This window comes from Aegilops tauschii, chromosome 6 (assembly GCF_002575655.3).
Source record: "Aegilops tauschii subsp. strangulata cultivar AL8/78 chromosome 6, Aet v6.0, whole genome shotgun sequence".
Classification (NCBI taxonomy): domain Eukaryota; kingdom Viridiplantae; phylum Streptophyta; class Magnoliopsida; order Poales; family Poaceae; genus Aegilops; species Aegilops tauschii.
In genome coordinates, this window is record NC_053040.3 from 184,589,472 (window position 1) to 184,608,677 (window position 19,206).

The 19,206-nt window shown below is 45.4% G+C and overlaps 1 protein-coding gene across 1 annotated transcript; it reads right to left on the reverse strand.

Annotated features, from left to right (window-relative positions):
• Positions 1-17,564: 17,564 nt before the first annotated feature.
• On the reverse strand, positions 17,565-18,802 carry LOC109775288 (CASP-like protein 2D1). Its single transcript, XM_020334040.3, has 3 exons — positions 18,512-18,802; positions 18,203-18,314; positions 17,565-18,082 (listed from the first exon to the last, which is right to left on the reverse strand). The coding sequence occupies exons 1-3, from the start codon at positions 18,673-18,675 to the stop codon at positions 17,789-17,791; spliced, it is 570 nt and encodes a 189-aa protein (XP_020189629.1). The 5' UTR covers positions 18,676-18,802; the 3' UTR covers positions 17,565-17,788.
• Between the last annotated feature and the right edge of the window lie 404 nt (positions 18,803-19,206).

Genomic DNA, 19,206 nt, shown 5'->3' on the forward strand with positions numbered 1-19,206 from the left:
CTACTCCTAGATCACTATTGTACTCCCTTGCCAAAATCAGTGTAGGGTATACAATAGTTCTGGTACACAGCATGGCATACTTTATAGAACCTATGGCCGAGGCATAGGGAATGACTTTCATTCTTTTTCTATCTTCTGCCGTGGTCGGGCTTTGAGTCTTACTCAATTTCACACCTTGTAACACAGGCAAGACACTCTTTCTTTGACTGTTCCATTTTGAACCACTTCAAAATCTTGTTAAGGTATGTACTCATTGGAAAAACTTATCAAGCGTCTTGATCTATCTCTATAGATCTTGATGCTCAATATGTAAGCAGCTTCACCGAGGTCTTTCTTTGAAAAACTCCTTTCAAACACTCCTTTATGCTTTGCAGAATAATTCTACATTATTTCCGATCAACAATATGTCATTCACATATATTTATCAGAAATGTTGTAGTGCTCCCACTCACTTTCTTGTAAATACAGGCTTCACCGCAAGTCTGTATAAAACTATATCCTTTGATTAACTTATCAAAGCGTATATTCCAACTCCGAGATACTTGCACCAGTCCATAGATGGATCGCTAGAGCTTGCATATTTTGTTAGCACCTTTAGGATTGACAAAACCTTCTGGTTGCATCATATACAACTCTTTTTTAATAAATCCATTAAGGAATGCAGTTTTTTTATCCATTTGCCAGATTTCATAAAATGCGGCAATTGCTAACATGATTCGGACAGACTTAAGCATAGATACGAGTGAGAAACTCTCATCGTAGTCAACACCTTAAACTTGTCGAAAACCTTTTGCGACAATTCTAGCTTTGTAGATAGTAACATTACTATCAGCGTCCGTCTTCCTCTTGAAGATCCATTTAATCTCAATGGCTCGCCGATCATTGGGCAAGTCAATCAAAGTCCATACTTTGTTCTCATACATGGATCTCATCTCAGATTTCATGGCCTCAAGCCATTTTGCGGAATGTGGGCTCACCATCGCTTCTTCATTGTTCGTAGGTTCGTCATGGTCTAGTAACATAACCTCCAGAACAGGATTACCGTACCACTCTGGTGTGGATCTTACTCTGGTTGACCTACGAGGTTCAGTAATAACTTGATCTGAAGTTCCATGATCATCACCATTAACTTCCTCACTAATTGGTATAGGCGTCACAGAAACTGGTTTCTGCGATGAACTACTTTCCAATAAGGGAGCAGGTACAATTACCTTATCAAGTTCTACTTTCCTCCCACTCACTTCTTTCGAGAGAAACTCCTTCTCTAGAAAGGATCCATACTTAGCAACGAATGTCTTGCTTTCGGATCTGTGATAGAAGGTGTACCCAACTGTCTCCTTTGGGTATCCTATGAAGACACATTTCTCCGATTTGGGTTTGAGCTTATCAGGATGAAACCTTTTCACATAAGCATCGCAACCCCAAACTTTAAGAAACGACAACTTTGGTTTCTTGCCAAACCACAGTTCATAAGGCGTCGTCTCAACGGATTTCGATGGTACCCTATTTAACGTGAATGTAGCTGTCTCTAATGCATAACCCCAAAACGATAGTGGTAGATCGGTAAGAGACATCATATATTGCACCATATCTAATAAAGTACGGTTACGATGTTCGGACACACCATTATGCTGTGGTGTTCCAGGTGGCATAAATTTGTGAAACTATTCCACATTGTTTTAACTGAAGACCAAACTCGTAACTCAAATATTTGTCTCCGCGATCAGATCATAGAAACTTTATTTTCTTGTCACGATGATTTTCCACTTCACTCTGAAATTCTTTGAACTTTTCAAATGTTTCAGACTTATGTTTCATCAAGTAGATATACCCATATCTGCTCAAATCATCTGTGAAGGTGAGAAAATAACGATATCTGCCACGAGCCTCAATATTCATTGGACCACATACATCTGTATGTATGACTTCCAACAAATCTGTTGCTCTCTCCATAGTTCCGGAGAACGGCGTTTTAGTCATCTTGCCCATGAGGCATGGTTCGCAAGCATCAAGTGATTCCAAAATCCCATTAATATGGAGTTTCTTCATGCGCTTTACACCAATATGACCTAAACGGCTGTGCCACAAATAAGTTGCACTATCATTATTAACTTTGCATCTTTTGGCTTCAATATTATGATTATGTGTATCACTACGATCGAGATCCAACAAACCATTTTCGTTGGTGTGTATGACCATAGAAGGTTTTTATTCATGTAAACAGAACAACAATTGTTCTCTAACTTAAATGAATAACCGTATTGCAATAAACATGATCAAATCATATTCATGCTCAATGCAAACACCAAATAACACTTATTTAGTTTCAACACTAATCCCGAAAGTACAGGGAGTGTGCGATGATGATCATATCAATCTTGGAACTACTTCCAACACACATTGTCACCTCGCCTTTTTACTAGTCTCTGTTTATTCTGCAACTCCCGTTTCGAGTTACTACTCTTAGCAACTGAACCAGTATCAAATACCGAGGGGTTGCTATAAACACTAGTAAAGTACACATCAATAACATGTATATCCAATATACCTTTGCTCACTTTGCCATCCTTCTTATCCACCAAATACTTGGGGTAGTTCCGCTTCCAGTGACCAGTCCCTTTGCAGTAGAAGCACTTAGTCTCAGGCTTAGGTACAGACTTGGGCTTCTTCACTTGAGTAGCAACTTGCTTGCCGTTCTTCTTGAAGTTCCCCTTCTTCCCTTTGCCCTTTTCTTGAAACTAGTGGTCTCGTCAACCATCAACACTTGATGTTTTTCTTGATTTCTACCTTCGTCGATTTCAGCATCACGAAGAGCTCGGGAATTACATTCGTCATCCCTTGCATACTATAGTTCATCACGAAGTTCTACTAACTTTGGTGATGGTGACTAGAGAATTCTGTCAATCTCTATTTTATCTGGAAGATTAACTCCCACTTGATTCAAGCGATTGTAGTACCCAGACAATCTGGGCACATGCTCACTAGTTGAGCGATTCTCCTCCATCTTTTAGCTATAGAACTTGTTGGAGACTTCATATCTCTCAACTCGGGTATTTGCTTGAAATATTAACTTCAACTCCTAGAACATCTTATATGGTCCATGATGTTCAAAAACGTCTTTGAAGTCCCGATTCTAAGCCGTTAAGCATGGTGCACTAAACTATCAAGTAGTCATCATATTGAGCTTAGCCAAACGTTCATAACGTCTGCATCTGCTCCTGCAATAGGTCTGTCACCTAGCGGTGCATCAAGGACATAATCCTTCTGTGCAGCAATGAGGATAATCCTCAGATCACGGATCCAATCCGCATCTTTGCTACTAACATCTTTCAACATAATTTTTCTCTAGGAACATATCAAAAATAAACACAGGGAAGCAACAACGCGAGCTATTGATCTACAACATAATTTGCAAAAATACTATCAGGACTAAGTTCATGATAAATTCAAGTTCAATTAATCATATTACTTAAGAACTCCCACTTAGATAGACATCCCTCTAATCCTCTAAGTGATCACGTGATCCATATCAACTAAACCATGCCCGATCATCACGTGAGATGGAGTAGTTTCAACGGTGAACATCACTATGTTGATCATATCTACTATATGATTCACGCTCGACCTTTCGGTATCCGTGTTCCGAGGCCATATCTGTTATATGCTAGGCTCGTCAAGTTTAACCTGAGTATTCCGCGTGTGCAACTGTTTTGCACCCATTGTATTTGAACGTAGAGCCTATCACACCCGATCATCACGTGGTGTCTCAGCACGAAGAACTTTCACAACGGTGCATACTCAGGGAGAACACTTATACTTTGATAATTTAGTGAAGGATCATCTTATAATGCTACCGTCAAACAAAGCAAGATAAGATGCATAAAGGATTAACATCACATGCAATCAATATAAGTGATATGATATGGCCATCATCATCTTGTGCTTGTGATCTCCATCTCCGAAGCACCGTGCTTGTGATCTCCATCTCCGAAGCACCGTCATGATCACCATCGTCACCGGCGCGACACCTTGATCTCCATCGTAGTATCGTTGTCGTCTCGCCAACTTATTGCTTCTACGACTATCGCTACCGCTTAGTGATAAAGTAAAACATTACATGGCGATTGCATTACATACAATAAAACGACAACCATATGGCTCCTGCCAGTTGCCGATAACTCGGTTACAAAACATGATCATCTCATACAACAAATTATATCACATCATGTCTTGACCATATCACATCACAACATGCCCTGCAAAAACAAGTTAGACGTCCTCTACTTTGTTGTTGCAAGTTTTACGTGGCTGCTACGGGCTTAGCAAGAACCGTTCTTACCTACGCATCAAAACCACAACGATAGTTTGTCAAGTTGGTGCTGTTTTAACCTTCGCAAGGACCGGGCGTAGCCACACTCGGTTCAACTAAAGTGAGAGAGACAGACACCCGCCAGTCACCTTTAAGCAACGAGTGCTCCGAACGGTGAAACCAGTCTCGCGTAAGCGTACGCGTAATGTTGGTCCGGGCCGCTTCATCTCACAATACCGCTGAACCAAAGTATGACATGCTGGTAAGCAGTATGACTTATATCGCCCACAACTCACTTGTGTTCTACTCGTGCATAGCATCAACGCATAAAACCAGGCTCTGATACCACTGTTGGGGAACGTAGTAATTTCAAAAAATTTCCTACGCACACGCAAGATCATGGTGATGCATAACAACGAGAATAAAAGGGGAGAGTGTTGTCCACATACCCTCGTAGACCGACAGCGGAAGCGTTATCACAACGCGGTTGATGTAGTCGTACGTCTTCACGATCCGACCGATCAAGTACCGAACGTACGGCACCTCCGAGTTCTACACACGTTCAGCTCGATGACGTCCCTCGAACTCCGATCCAGCCGAGTGTTGACGGAGAGTTTCTTCAGCACGACGGCGTGGTGACGATGATGATGTTCCACCAACGCAGGGCTTTGCCTAAGCTCCGCAACTGTATTATCGAGGTGTAATATGGTGGAGGGGGGCACCGCACACGGCTAAGAGATCTCAAGGTTCAATTGTTGTGTCTCTGGGGTGCCCCATGCCCCCGTATATAAAGGAGCAAGGGGGAGGCAGCCGGCCAAGGGGAGAGGCGCGCCATAGGGGGGAGTCCTACTCCCACCGGGAGTAGGACTCCTCCTTTCCTTGTGGGAGTAGGAGAAGGGAAGGGGGAAGGAGAAAGAAGGAAGGGTGCGCCCCCCTTCCCTAGTCCAATTCGGACCAGACCATGGGGAGGGGTGCAGCCACCTTTTGAGGCCTTTCTCTCCTTTCCCGTATGGCCCATTAAGGCCCAATACGAATTCATGTAACTCTCCGGTACTCCGAAAAATACCCGAATCACTCGGAACCTTTCCGAAGTCCGAATATAGTCGTCCAATATATCGATTTTTACGACTCGACCATTTCGAGACTCCTCGTCATATCCCCGATCTCATCCGGGACTCCGAACTCCTTCGGTACATCAAAACTCAATAAAACTGTCATCGTAACGTTAAGCGTGCGGACCCTACGGGTTCGAGAACTATGTAGACATGACCGAGATACGTCTCCGGTCAATAACCAATAGCGGGACCTGGATGCCCATATTGGCTCCCACATATTCTACGAAGATCTTTATCGGTCAGACCGCATAACAACATACGTTGTTCCCTTTGTCACCGGTATGTTACTTGCCCGAGATTTGATTGTCGGTATCTCGATATATAGTTCAATCTCGTTACCGGCAAGTCTCTTTACTCGTTCCGTAACACATCATCCCGCAACTAACTCATTAGTCACAATGCTTGCAAGGCTTATAGTGATGTGCATTACCGAGTGGGCCCAGAGATACCTCTCCGACAATTGGAGTGACAAATCCTAATCTCGAAATACGCCAACCCAACAAGTACCTTTGGAGACACCTGTAGATCACCTTTATAATCACCCATTTACGTTGTGACGTTTGGTAGCACACAAAGTGTTCCTCCGGTAAACGGGAGTTGCATAATCTCATAGTCATAGGAACATGTATAAGTCATGAAGAAAGCAATAGCAACATACTAAACGATCGGGTGCTAAGCTAACGGAATGGGTCAAGTCAATCACGTCATTCTCTTAATGAGGTGATCCCGTTAATCAAATGACAACTCATGTCTATGGCTAGGAAACATAACCATCTTTGATTAACGAGCTAGTCAAGTAGAGGCATACTAGTGACATTCTGTTTGTCTATGTATTCGCACATGTATTATGTTTCCGGTTAATACAATTCTAGCATGAATAATAAGCATTTATCATGATATAAGGAAATATATAATACTTTATTATTGCCTCTAGGGCATATTTCCTTCACTTATACATCGCAACAAAATGGTTGTGTTGAATGTGTGCTATGCACTTTCAACGATTACATTCATACCCTTCTTTTTCATGCCAATGTGTCTCCTCAGTTTTGTCCCGACGCACTCACCATCGCATCTTCTCGTTAACATACGTCCATGCCGTCCTCGCTAGAACTATGCACACCACCAACTTCTCTTCTGCACCCCTCCCTTGTACGATGAGCTTCTTGTCTTTGCGTGTCTTTGTTACCCTAACATCGCCTCCACCACCCCTCACAAGCTCGCAACACACTCCCTTGCTTGCATCTTCCTTGGTTACCCTTTCAACACCAAAGGTTACCAGTACTATGATCCCGTCTCACACCACGTATTCACTTCGCGACACGTTTACTTTGACGAGAAAGTTTTTCCCTTTCACTAGGTACCACCAGCAGCGACATCTTCGCCAGCTCTCCTCAACGTGCCCCAGTCATGGCGCCCCAGCCAGTCACGGGCTGCCCCTTCTCCCGCCCATGGCAGGTCGTCCCCATCGCTGGACCAAGCCATGGCTGCCATGGCGGCCTCCTCGGGCGTGGCTGCCACGATGGCCTCTTCGAGTGCGACCGCCTGGCCGGCCTCTTCGCGCCCACATGGCGGCCTCCTCGGGCATGGCTGCCATGATGGCTTCTTTGGGTGCAACCACCTCGCCGGCCTCTTCGTGCCCACGTGGCAACTTGTGCTGCGGCCTCCCCATGCCAACATCATCAATGGGAAATGGGTGTTCCGCCACAAGACCCGCCCTGAGGGTTCCTTTGAGCGCTACAAAGCATGCTAGGTGGTCCGTGGTTTTCGACAACGCTCCGGAGTTGACTTCACCGACACCTTTTGCCCCAGTTTTTATACCGGGCACGATCCACGCTGTTCTACAGCTCGCGGTTTCTCGCACATTGCCCATGCATCAGTTGGATGTTTCTAACACATTTCTTCATGGTCATCTCGCCGAGCAGGTGTTCTGCCAGCAGCCCACCAGATTCGTTGACGCCACTCTTCCGAATCACGTGTCTTTTCTTTGTCGATCCCTCTACGAGCTCAAGCAGGCACCACATGTGTGGTACCAGTGCATCGCCGCTGTCCTCAAGCAGCTCGGTTTATGATCAACCCACTCCGACACATCGTTGTTCGTCTACCATCAGGGTGCTACTACTGCCTACCTCCTGCTCTACATTGACAACATCATCCTGATGACGTCCTCCACTAAGTGTTGGGGGACGTAGCATGCAATTTCAAAAAAAAATCATACGATCATGCAAGGTCTATCTAGGAGATGCATAGCAACGAGAGGGGAGAGTGTGTCCACGTACCGTCGTAGACCGAAAGCGGAAGCATTAGATTAACGTGGTTGATGTAGTCGAACGTCTTCACGATCCAACCGATCCAAGTACCGAACGTACGGCACCTACGTGTTCAGCACACGTTCAGCTCGATGATGTCCCTCAAACTCTTGATCCAGTAGAGGGTCGAGGGAGAGTTCAGTCAGCACGACGGCGTGGTGATGGTGATGGTGATGTGATCCGCTCAGGGCTTCGCCTAAGCACTATGACGCTATGACTGGAGGAGTAAACTGTGGAGGGGGGCACCGCACACAGCTAAGAGACATCTTGGTGTGCCTTTGGGGTGGCCCCGCCCCCCTATATAAAGGGGGGAGGAGGAGGCCGGTGGCCTAGGAGGGGCGCGCCAAGGGGGGAGTCATACTTGGACTCCTAGTCCAAGTAGGATTCGGCCCCCACCTTTTCCTTCCAACAGAGGGAGAAAGAGGGAAGGAGAGGAGAGGAAGAGGGAAAAGGGGGCCGCGCCCCTCCCCTTGCTATTCGGACTCCCCTTGGGGGGTGGCGCCTCCCCCTTGTGGGTTGTCCCCTCTTCTCTCCCATGGCCCATAAGGCCCATGATTTCCCCTGGGGGGTTCCGGTTAACCCCTCGATACTCCGATAAAATACCCGAATCACTCGGAACCATTCCGATGTTCGAATATAACCTTCCAATATATGAATCTTTACCTCTCGACCATTTCGAGACTCGTTATCATGTCCGTGATCTCATCCGCGACTCTGAACAAACTTTGGTCACCAGAACACATAAGTCATAATACAAATCGTCATCGAACGTTAAGCATGAGGACCCTACGGGTTCGATAACTATGTAGACAAGACCGAGACACATCTCCGGTCAATAACCAATAGGGGGGTGCCTCCCCCTTGTGGGCTGTCCCCTCTTCCTATTTCGAGACAGCTCGTCATGTCCGTGATTTCATCCGGGACTCCGAACAAACTTCGGTCACCAAAACACATAACTCATAATACAAATCGTCATAGAAAGTTAAGCGTGCGGACCCTACGGGTTCGAGAACTATGTAGACATGACCGAGACACATCTCCGGTCAATAACCATTAGCGGAACCTGGATGCTCATATTGCTTCCTACATATTCTACGAAGATCTTTATCGGTCAAACCGCATAACAACATACGTCATTCCCTTTGTCATTGGTATGTTACTTGCCCGAGGTTCGATCGTCGGTATCATCATACCTAGTTCAATCTCGTTACCGGCAAGTCTCTTTACTCTTTCCGTAATGTATCATCCTGCAACTAACTCATTAGTCACATTGCTTGCAAGGCTTATAGTAATGTGCATTACCGAAAGGGCCCAGAGATACCTCTCCAATACACGGAATGACAAATCCTAATCTTGATCTATGCCAACTCAAAAAACACCTTCGGAGACACCTGTAGAGCATCTTTATAATCACCCAGTTACGTTGTGACGTTTGATAGCACACAAGGTGTTCTTCCGGTATTCGGGAGTTGCATAATCTCATAGTTAGAGGAATATGTATAAGTCATGAAGAAAGCAATAGCAATAAAACTAAACGATCATAATGCTGAGCTAACAGATGGGTCCTGTCCATCACATCATTTTCTAATGATGTGATCCCGTTCATCAAATGACAACACATGTCTATGGTCAGGAAACTTAACCATCTTTGATTAACGAGCTAGTCAAGTAGAAGCATACTAGGGACACTCTGTTTGTCTATGTATTCGCACATGTATTAAGTTTCCGGTTAATACAATTCTAGCATGAATAATAAACATTTATCATCATATAAGGAAATATAGATAACAACTTTATTATTTCCTCTAGGGAATATTTCCTTTAGTCTCCCACTTGCACTAGGGTCAATAATCTAGATTACATAGTAATGATTCTAACACCCATAGAGTCTTGGTTATGATCATGTTTTTCTCGTGGGAGAGGCTTAGTCAACGGGTGTGCAACATTCAGATCCGTATGTATCTTGCAAATCTCTATGTCTCCCTCCTTGACTTGATTGCGGATGGATTGAAGTGTCTCTTGATGTGTTTGGTTCTCTTGTGAAATCTGGATTCCTTCGCCAAGGCAATTGCTCCAGTATTGTCACAAAAGATTTTCATTACACCCGATGCACTAGGTATTACACCTAGATCGGATATGAACTCCTTCATCCAGACTCCTTCATTTGCTGCTTCCGAAGCAGCTATGTACTCCGCTTCACACGTAGATCCCGCCACGACGCTCTTCTTGGAACTGCACCAACTTACAGCTCCACCATTCAATATAAATATGTATCCGGTTTGTGACTTAGAGTCATCCAGATCAGTGTCAAAGCTTGCATCGATGTAACCATTTATGACAAGCTCTTTGTCACCCCCATAAACAAGAAACATATCCTTAGTCCTTTTTAGGTATTTCAGGATGTTCTTGACCGCTGTCCAGTGATCCACTCCTGGATTACTTTGGTACCTCCCTGCTAAACTTATAGCAAGGCACACATCAGGTCTGGTACACAGCATTGCATACATGATAGAACCTATGGCTGAGGCATAGGGAATGACCTTCATTTTCTCTCTATCTTCTGCAGTGGTCGGGCATTGAGTCCAACTCAACTTCACACCTTGTAACATAGGCCAGAACCCTTTCTTTGACTGATCCATTTTGAACTTCTTCAAAACTTTATCAAGGTATGTGCTTTGTGAAAGTCCAATGAAGCGTCTTGATCTATCTCTATAGATCTTGATACCCAATATATAAGCAGCTTCACCGAGGTCTTCCATTGAAAAATTATTATTCGAGTATCCTTTTATGCTATCCAGAAATTCTGTATTATTTCCAATCAATAATATGTCATCCACATATAATATTAGAAATTCTATAGAGCTCCCACTCACTTTCTTGTAAATGCAGGCTTCTCCAAAAGTCTGTATAAAACCATATGCTTTGATCACACTATCAAAGCGTATATTCCAACTCCGAGAGGCTTGCACCAGTCCATAAATGGATCGCTAGAGCTTGCACACTTTGTTAGCACCTTTATGATCGACAAAACCTTCTGGTTGCATCATATACAACTCTTCTTTAAGATATCCATTAAGGAATGCAGTTTTGACATCCATTTGCCAAATTTCATAATCATAAAATGCGGCAATTGCTAACATGATTCGGACAGACTTAAGCATCGCTACGTGTGAGAATGTCTCATCGTAGTCAACTCCTTGAACTTGTCGAAAACCTTTCGCAACAAGTCGAGCTTTGTAGACAGTAATATTACCGTCAGCATCAGTCTTCTTCTTGAAGATCCATTTGTTCTCTATGGCTTGCCGATCATCGGGAAAGTCCACCAAAGTCCACACTTTGTTCTCATACATGGATCCCATCTCAGATTTCATGGCCTCAAGCCATTTCGCAGAATCTGGGCTCATCATCGCTTTCTCATTGTTCATAGGTTCGTCATGGTCAAGTAACATGACCTCCAAACAGGATTACCGTACCACTCTGGTGCGGACCGTACTCTGGTTGACCTACGAGGTTCAGTAGTAACTTGATCTGAAGTTTCATGATCATCATCATTAGCTTCCTCACTGATTGGTGTAGGAATCACTGGAACTGATTTCTGTGATGAACTACTTTCCAATTCGGGAGAAGGTACAGTTACCTCATCAAGCTCTACTTTCCTCCCACTCACTTCTTTTGAGAGAAACTCCTTCTCTAGAAAGGATCCATGCTTAGCAACGAATATCTTGCCCTTGGATCTGTGATAGAAGGTGTACCCAACAGTCTCTTTTGGGTATCCTATGAAGACACATTTCTCCGATTTGGGTTCGAGCTTATCAGGTTGAAGCTTTTCACATAAGCATCGCAGCCCCAAACTTTAAGAAATGACAGCTTAGGTTTCTTGCTAAACCACAGTTCATATGGTGTTGTCTCAACGGATTTAGATGGTGCCCTATTTAACGTGAATGCAGTCGTCTCTAAAGCATAACCCCAAAACGATAGCGGTAAATCAGTAAGAGACATCATAGATCGCACCATATATAATAAAGTACGCTTACGATGTTCGGACACACCATTACGCCGTGGTGTTCCAGGTGGCGTCAGTTGCGAAACTATTCCACATTGTTTCAAATGAAGACCAAACTCATAACTCAAATATTCATCTCCACGGTCAGATCGTAGAAACTTTATTTTTTTTGTTACGATGATTTGCCACTTCAATCTGAAATTCTTTAAACTTTTCAAATGTTTCAGACTTATGTTTCATTAAGTAGATATACCCATATCTGCTCAAATCATCAATGAAGGTCAGAAAATAACGATACCCACCGCGAGCCTCAACACCCATTGGACCGCATACATCAGTATGTATTATTTCCAATAAGTCGGTTGCTCGCTCTATTGTTCCGGAGAACGGAGTCTTAGTCATCTTGCCCATGAGGCATGGTTCGCAAGCATCAAGTGATTCATAATCAAGTGACTCCAAAAGCCCGTCAGCATGGAGTTTCTTCATGCGCTTTACACCAATATGACCTAAACGGCAGTGCAACAAATAAGTTGCACTATCATTATTAACTTTGCATCTTTTGGCTTCAATATTATGAATATGTATATCACTACAATCGAGATTCAACAAAAATAGACCACTCATCAAGGATGCATGACCACAAAAGATACTACTCATATAAATAGAACAACCATTATTCTCTGATTAAAATGAATAACCGTCTCGCATAAAAAAAGATCCAGATATAATGTTCATGCTCAACGCTAGCACCAAATAACAATTATTCAGTTCTAAAACTAATCCCGATGGTAGATGTAGAGGTAGCGTGCTGACGGTGATCACATTAACCTTGGAATCATTTCCGACGTGCATCATCACCTCGTCCTTAGCCAATCTTCATTTAATCCGTAGCCGCTGTTCCGAGTTGCAAATATGAGCAACAGAACCAGTATCAAATACCCAGGCGCTACTACAAGCATTGGTAAGGTACACATCCATAACATGTATATCAAATATACCTTTCACTTTCCCATCCTTCTTATCCACCAAATACTTGGAGCAGTTTCGCTTCCAGTGACCAGTCCTTTTGCAGTAGAAGCACTCAGTTTCAGGCTTAGGTCCGGACTTGGGCTTCTTCCCTTGAGCAGCAACTTGCTTGCTATTCTTCTTAAAGTTCCCATTCTTCCCTTTGCCCTTTTTCTTGAAACTAGTGGTCTTGTTAACCATCAACACTTGATGCTCTTTCTTGATTTCTACCTCCGCAGCCTTTAGCATCTCGAAGAGCTCGGGAATAGTCTTTTCTATCCTTTGCATATTATAGTTCATCACGAAGACTTTATAGCTTGGTGGCAGTGATTGAAGAACTCTGTCAATGACACTATCATCAGGAAGATTAACTCCTAGCTGAGTCAAGTGGTTATGATACCCAGGCATTTTGAGTATATGTTCACTGACAGAACTATTCTCCTCCATCTTGCAGCTATAGAACTTGTTGGAGACTTCATATCTCTCAACTCGTGCATTTGCTCGAAATATTAACTTCAACTTCTGGAACATCTCATATGCTCCATGGCGTTCAAAACGTCTTTGAAGTCCCGATTCTAAGCCGTAAAGCATGGTACACTGAACTATCGAGTAGTCATCAGCTTTGCTCTGCCAGATGTTCATAACGTCCAGAGTTGCTCCTGCAGCGGGTCTTGCACCTAGTGGTGCTTCCAGGATGTAATTCTTCTGTGCAACAATGAGGATAATCCTCAAGTTACGGACCCGGTCCGTGTAGTTGTTACTATCATCTTTCAACTTAGCTTTCTCTAGGAACGCATTAAAATTCAAGGGAATGGTGGCACAGGCCATTGATCTACAACAACATGGATATGCAAAAACTATCAGGTACTAAGTTCATGATAAATTAAAGTTCAATTAATCATATTACTAAAGAACTCCCACTTAGATTGACATTCCTCTAGTCATCTGAATGAGCACGTGATCCATATCAACTAAATCATGTCCGATCATCACGTGAGATGGAGTAGTTTTCAATGGTGAACATCACTATGTTGATCATATCTACTATATGATCCACGTTCGACCTTTCGGTCTTAGTGTTCCGAGGCCATATCTGCATATGCTAGGCTCGTCAAGTTTAACCCGAGTATTCTGCATGTGCAAAACTGGCTTGCACCATTGTATGTGAACGTAGAGCTTATCACACCCGATCATCACGTAGTGTCTTGGCACGACGAACTATCGCAACGGTGCATACTCAGGGAGAACACTTATACCTTGAAATTTAGTGAGGGGTCATCTTATAATGCTACCGCCGTACTAAGCAAAATAAGATGCATAAAAGATAAACATCACATGCAATCAAAATATGTGACATGATATGGCCATCATCATCTTGTGCCTTTGATCTCCATCTCCAAAGCACCGTCATGATCTCCATCGTCACCGGCTTGACACCTTGATCTCCATCGTAGCATCGTTGTCGTCTCGCCAATTATTGCTTCTACGACTATCGCTACCGCTTGGTGATAAAGTAAAGCAATTACATGGCGATTGCATTTCATACAATAAAGCGACAACCATAAGGCTCCTGCCAGTTGCCGATAGCTCTTACAAAACATGATCATCTCATACAACAATTTATATCTCATCACGTCTTGACCATATCACATCACAACATGCCCTCAAAAACAAGTTAGATGTCCTCTACTTTGTTGTTGCAAGTTTTATGTGGCTGCTACGGGCTTCTAGCAAGAACCGTTCTTACCTACGCATCAAAACCACAATGATTTTTTGTCAAGTGTGCTATTTTAACCTTCAACAAGGACCGGCCGTAGTCAAACTCGATTCAATTAAAGTTGGAGAAACAGACACCCGCTAGCCACCTGTGTGCGAAGCACGTTGGTAGAACCAGTCTCATGAACGTGTTCATGTAATGTCGGCCCGGGCCGCTTCATCCAACAATACCGTCGAATCAAAGTAAGACGTTGGTGGTAAGCAGTATGACTATTATTGCCCACAACTCTTTGTGTTCTACTCGTGCATATCATCTACGCATAGACCTGGCTCGGATGCCACTGTTGGGGAACGTACCATGCAATTTCAAAAAAAAATCCTACGATCACACAAGATCTATCTAGGAGATGCATAACAACGAGAGGGGGAGAGTGTGTCCACGTTCCCTCGTAGACCCAAAGCGGAAGCGTTAGATTAACGCGGTTGATGTAGTCGAACGTCTTCATGATCCAACCGATCCAAGTACCGAACGTACGGCACCTCCGTGTTCAGCACACGTTTAGCTCGATGACGTCCCTCGAACTCTTGATCCAGTAGAGTTCCGTCAGCATGATGGCGTGGTGACGATAATGGTGATGTGATCCGCGCAGGGCTTTGCCTAAGCACTACGATACTATGACCGGAGGAGTAAACTGTGGAGGGGGGCACCGCACACGGCTAAGAGAAATCTTGGTATGCCTATGGGGTGCCCCCCGCCCCTGTATATAAAGGGGGGGAGGAGTAGGTTGGCGGCCTAGGAGGAGCGCGCCAAGGGGGGAGTTCTACTTGGACTCCTAGTCCAAGTAGGATTCGCCCCCCACCTTTTCCTTCCAACGGAGGGGGAAAGAGGGAAGGAGAGGAGAGGAAGAGGGAAAGGGGGCCCCCGCCCCCTCCCCTTCCTATTCGGACTCCCCTAGGGGGGTGCCTCCCCCTTGTGGGCTGTCCCCTCTTCTCTCCCATGGCCCATAAGGCCCATGATTTCCCCTGGGGGGTTCCTGTTAACCCCTCGGTACTCCGATAAAACACCCGAATCACTCGGAACCATTCCGATGTCCAAATATAACCTTCCAATATATGAATCTTTACCTTCCGACCATTTCGAGACTCCTCGTCATGTCCGTGATTTCATCCGGGACTCCGAACAAACTTCGGTCACCAAAACACATAACTCATAATACAAATCGTCATAGAAAGTTAAGCGTGCGGACCCTACGGGTTCGAGAACTATGTAGACATGACCAAGACACATCTCCGGTCAATAACCATTAGCGGAACCTGGATGCTCATATTGGTTCCTACATATTCTACGAAGATCTTTATCGGTCAAACCGCATAACAACATACGTCATTCCCTTTGTCATTGGTATGTTATTTGCCCGAGATTCGATCGTCGGTATCATCATACCTAATTCAATCTCGTTACCGGCAAGTCTCTTTACTCGTTCCGTAATGTATCATCCCGCAACTAACTCATTAGTCACATTGCTTGCAAGGCTTATAGTGATGTGCATTACCGAGAGGGCCCAAAGATACCTCTCCGATACACGGAGAGACAAATCCTAATCTTGATCTATGCCAACTCAACAAACACCTCCGGAGACACATGTAGAGCATCTTTATAATCACCCAGTTACGCTGTGACGTTTGATAGGACACAAGGTGTTCCTCCGGTATTTGGGAGTTGAATAATCTCATAGTTAGAGAAATATGTATAAGTCATGAAGAATGCAATAGCAATAAAACTAAATGATCATAATGCTAAGCTAATGGATGGGTCTTGTCCATCACATCATTCTCTAATGATGTGATCCCATTCATCAATGACAACACATGTCTATTGTCAGGAAACTTAGCCATCTTTGATTAATGAGCTAGTCAAGTAGAAGCATACTAGGGACAGTCTGTTTGTCTATGTATTCACAAATGTACTAAGTTTCCGGTTAATACAATTCTAGCATGAATAACAAACATTTATCATGATATAAGGAAAAAAGTATAAATAACAACTTTATTATTGCCTCTAGGGCATATTTCCTTCACTAAGCTCCTTCAGCAGCTCACCGCTCGTCTCTGAGATGAGTTCGCCCTCAAGAATCTAGGGCCTCTGCATTACTTCCTTGGCATCGAGGTGGTACAACGCACTGGCGCGTTCTTTCTTCATCAGCAGTGATATGCTCATGAGCTTCTCGAGCGCACGTGCATGCTTAACTGCGAGCCTGCCGTCACGCCTGTCGACACGAAGGCCAAGCTCTCTGCACTTGACGTCTCGCCTTCACCAGATGCAACGTTTTATCGCTCCATCGTCGTTGCCCTGCACTACTTGACGCTCACTCACCCGGACCTACAGTATGCCGTGCAGCAGGTGTGTCTTCACATGCATGCTCCGTGTGACTCCCATTGGATCCTGGTGAAGCGGATTCTCCGTTATATTCGCGACACCATGGGTCTTGGCTCACGCTGATGGCGTCCTCCTCCACCGACCTCGTGGCCTACTCGGAAGCCGAATGGGCTGGCTGTCCGGATACTCGACGCTCTACATCAGGCTATTGCGTCTATCTCGGACCTTCACTGATCTCGTGGTCGTCTAAACGACATCTCATAGTTTCCCGCTCGAGTGGTGAGGCAGAATACCGGGCAGTGGCCAACGCTGTTGCCGAGTGCTCTTGGCTCCGCCAACTCCTTCAGGAGTTGATTTGCGATGTCCATAAGGCCACAGTCGTTTACTGCGACAACATCTCTCCCATCTACCTCTCCGCCAATCCTGTTCATCATCGCCAGACAAAGCGCGTCATCTACCTCTCCGCCAATCCTGTTCATCATCGCCGGACGAAGCGCGTCGAACTTGATATTCACTTCGTTCATGAACAGGTCGCGCTTGGCCGGATACGAGTTTTGCATGTTCCTATAGCTCAACAGTCCACCTTTGATGTGTTTCAGTCTAGTCTATGTGTCAGCCCGGTGACGTTTCGACTGCCGAGGGGAGGGGTGTTGAGCGTGTATTTACGTATAGGCTAGAGTCATGTATTTTTCTTTTCCATATAGTGTATAGTTTAGGAGGCAAGTCGAGATCGTGCACTCTTATACCTATATATATGTGCAAATTGCACGTGATCAGTGTGTCGCATACAATCTCATCTTTCCCAACAACAATAAAGTTTATTTCACAATATTTCTCCTCCCGAAATCAGCATTCGTAAAGAAAACTAAGGACTCATCGCCATAGCCATCGCCATCGCCAACCATTGACATATAAACGATGGTCCAAATATCAGCGATTGCTCATCATGGATCATCATCTACCTTCCTCTTGCTCTTGCGCCTGCTTGGAGTCAGAGTCCCCCGAGCAATCAACATGAGCACCAGGGGCGTCGAACTCGCGGAAGACCCGGAAGGCGGAGACGAGGGAGAGCGCGACGAAGCAGAGCAGCGCGGCAGCCTGCAGCGCCACGGACACGGTGGCCCTGCCGCAGAACCGACCGAAGTAGGAGCACACCTCGCCCCACGACACCTCCCGGTCGCCCTCCCTCGCCAGGTACACCAGCTCCGCCGCCGCCGAGCACGATGTCACCAGCAGGTACGCCGCCGCCTGCGCGCGCGAGGCCAAGTTTTCGTTAGCAACTTAGCACTGTACTACTAGTGGTTTTTACGGGCGGAGTGAAGATGAATGTAGAAGGGCAAAAGAGAAAGGAGATGGTGATGATCGGACCTGATCCAGGAGGAAAATGAGCCAATCGAAGCGAGCGAGGGACTTGAAGGATGACATCAGGATGGAGACCACGGAATAGGCGGCAGTGACAGCGTTAATGAAAACTAAATACCTGGGAGAAAGCAAAAATTAGCCTAAGTAATCAATAGCCTAATCCATTGGCGATAACTGGTCTGGGTGCGACTTGACACACTTGTTTGTTTAGAGCACATTCGAAGTTATATACGGCTTAGGAAATTAAACAAGGAAACTGCGCATAACAGGAGCAGGATTCAGAAGAAAAGGTGGGGCAAGGTTATGCAGGCTGACTTGAAGCCGGAGAGGTTGGAGAAGCTGATCTCCCCGTAGGTGTCATCGGCTTGCTTGTTGGTGGCCATCTCCCACAGGGAGGCCAAGGCGAGGGGGATCACGCACACCCTCAGAGCCATCTCAGGTACCTTGAAGGGCCTCCTCCTTGTCGTCGTCGTCGTCATCTTCCTCGCCGCTGCCTCTGCTGATCGTGTGCGGTGAACAGAGATGTCCGGGGTGGAGGACTCTCAGACGAACACTAGTGTCCAAATGGGAGAGCACACGGGCCAGCGCTATACATAGCCCCCCTCATGTAGTCATGTGAGTGCTGGAGGAGTGGAGCTGGCCCACAGAATGTGGCGTGCGTGGAGCTGCAGGAACTGGTGGTGGGTTTGGGTTGGGGCAACACGGCCTCGGCCGTCCATCCACCATTACGTGGCGCCGCCGATGAGTGTCGAGCCGTTTGAGAGCGGTTGGTAGCCGTCTCTCACCATTAGGGAAAAGATTGCCCTTTTTCTCCGGTAACCATGGTGCGACGCAATAGCTGTCGTGGGGACGGATCACACATGCCGACGTTCGTAGTCTGGCCTCCCCCACTACGGATTACACGCGGCGTCGGGCACCGAGCGCACGCGTGCTCGCCTCGCGGGGTCGTGACGACCCCGAGCAATGCTACACACGGATTCACGGAGTGTCCTAGTTAGGCTCTTTTGATT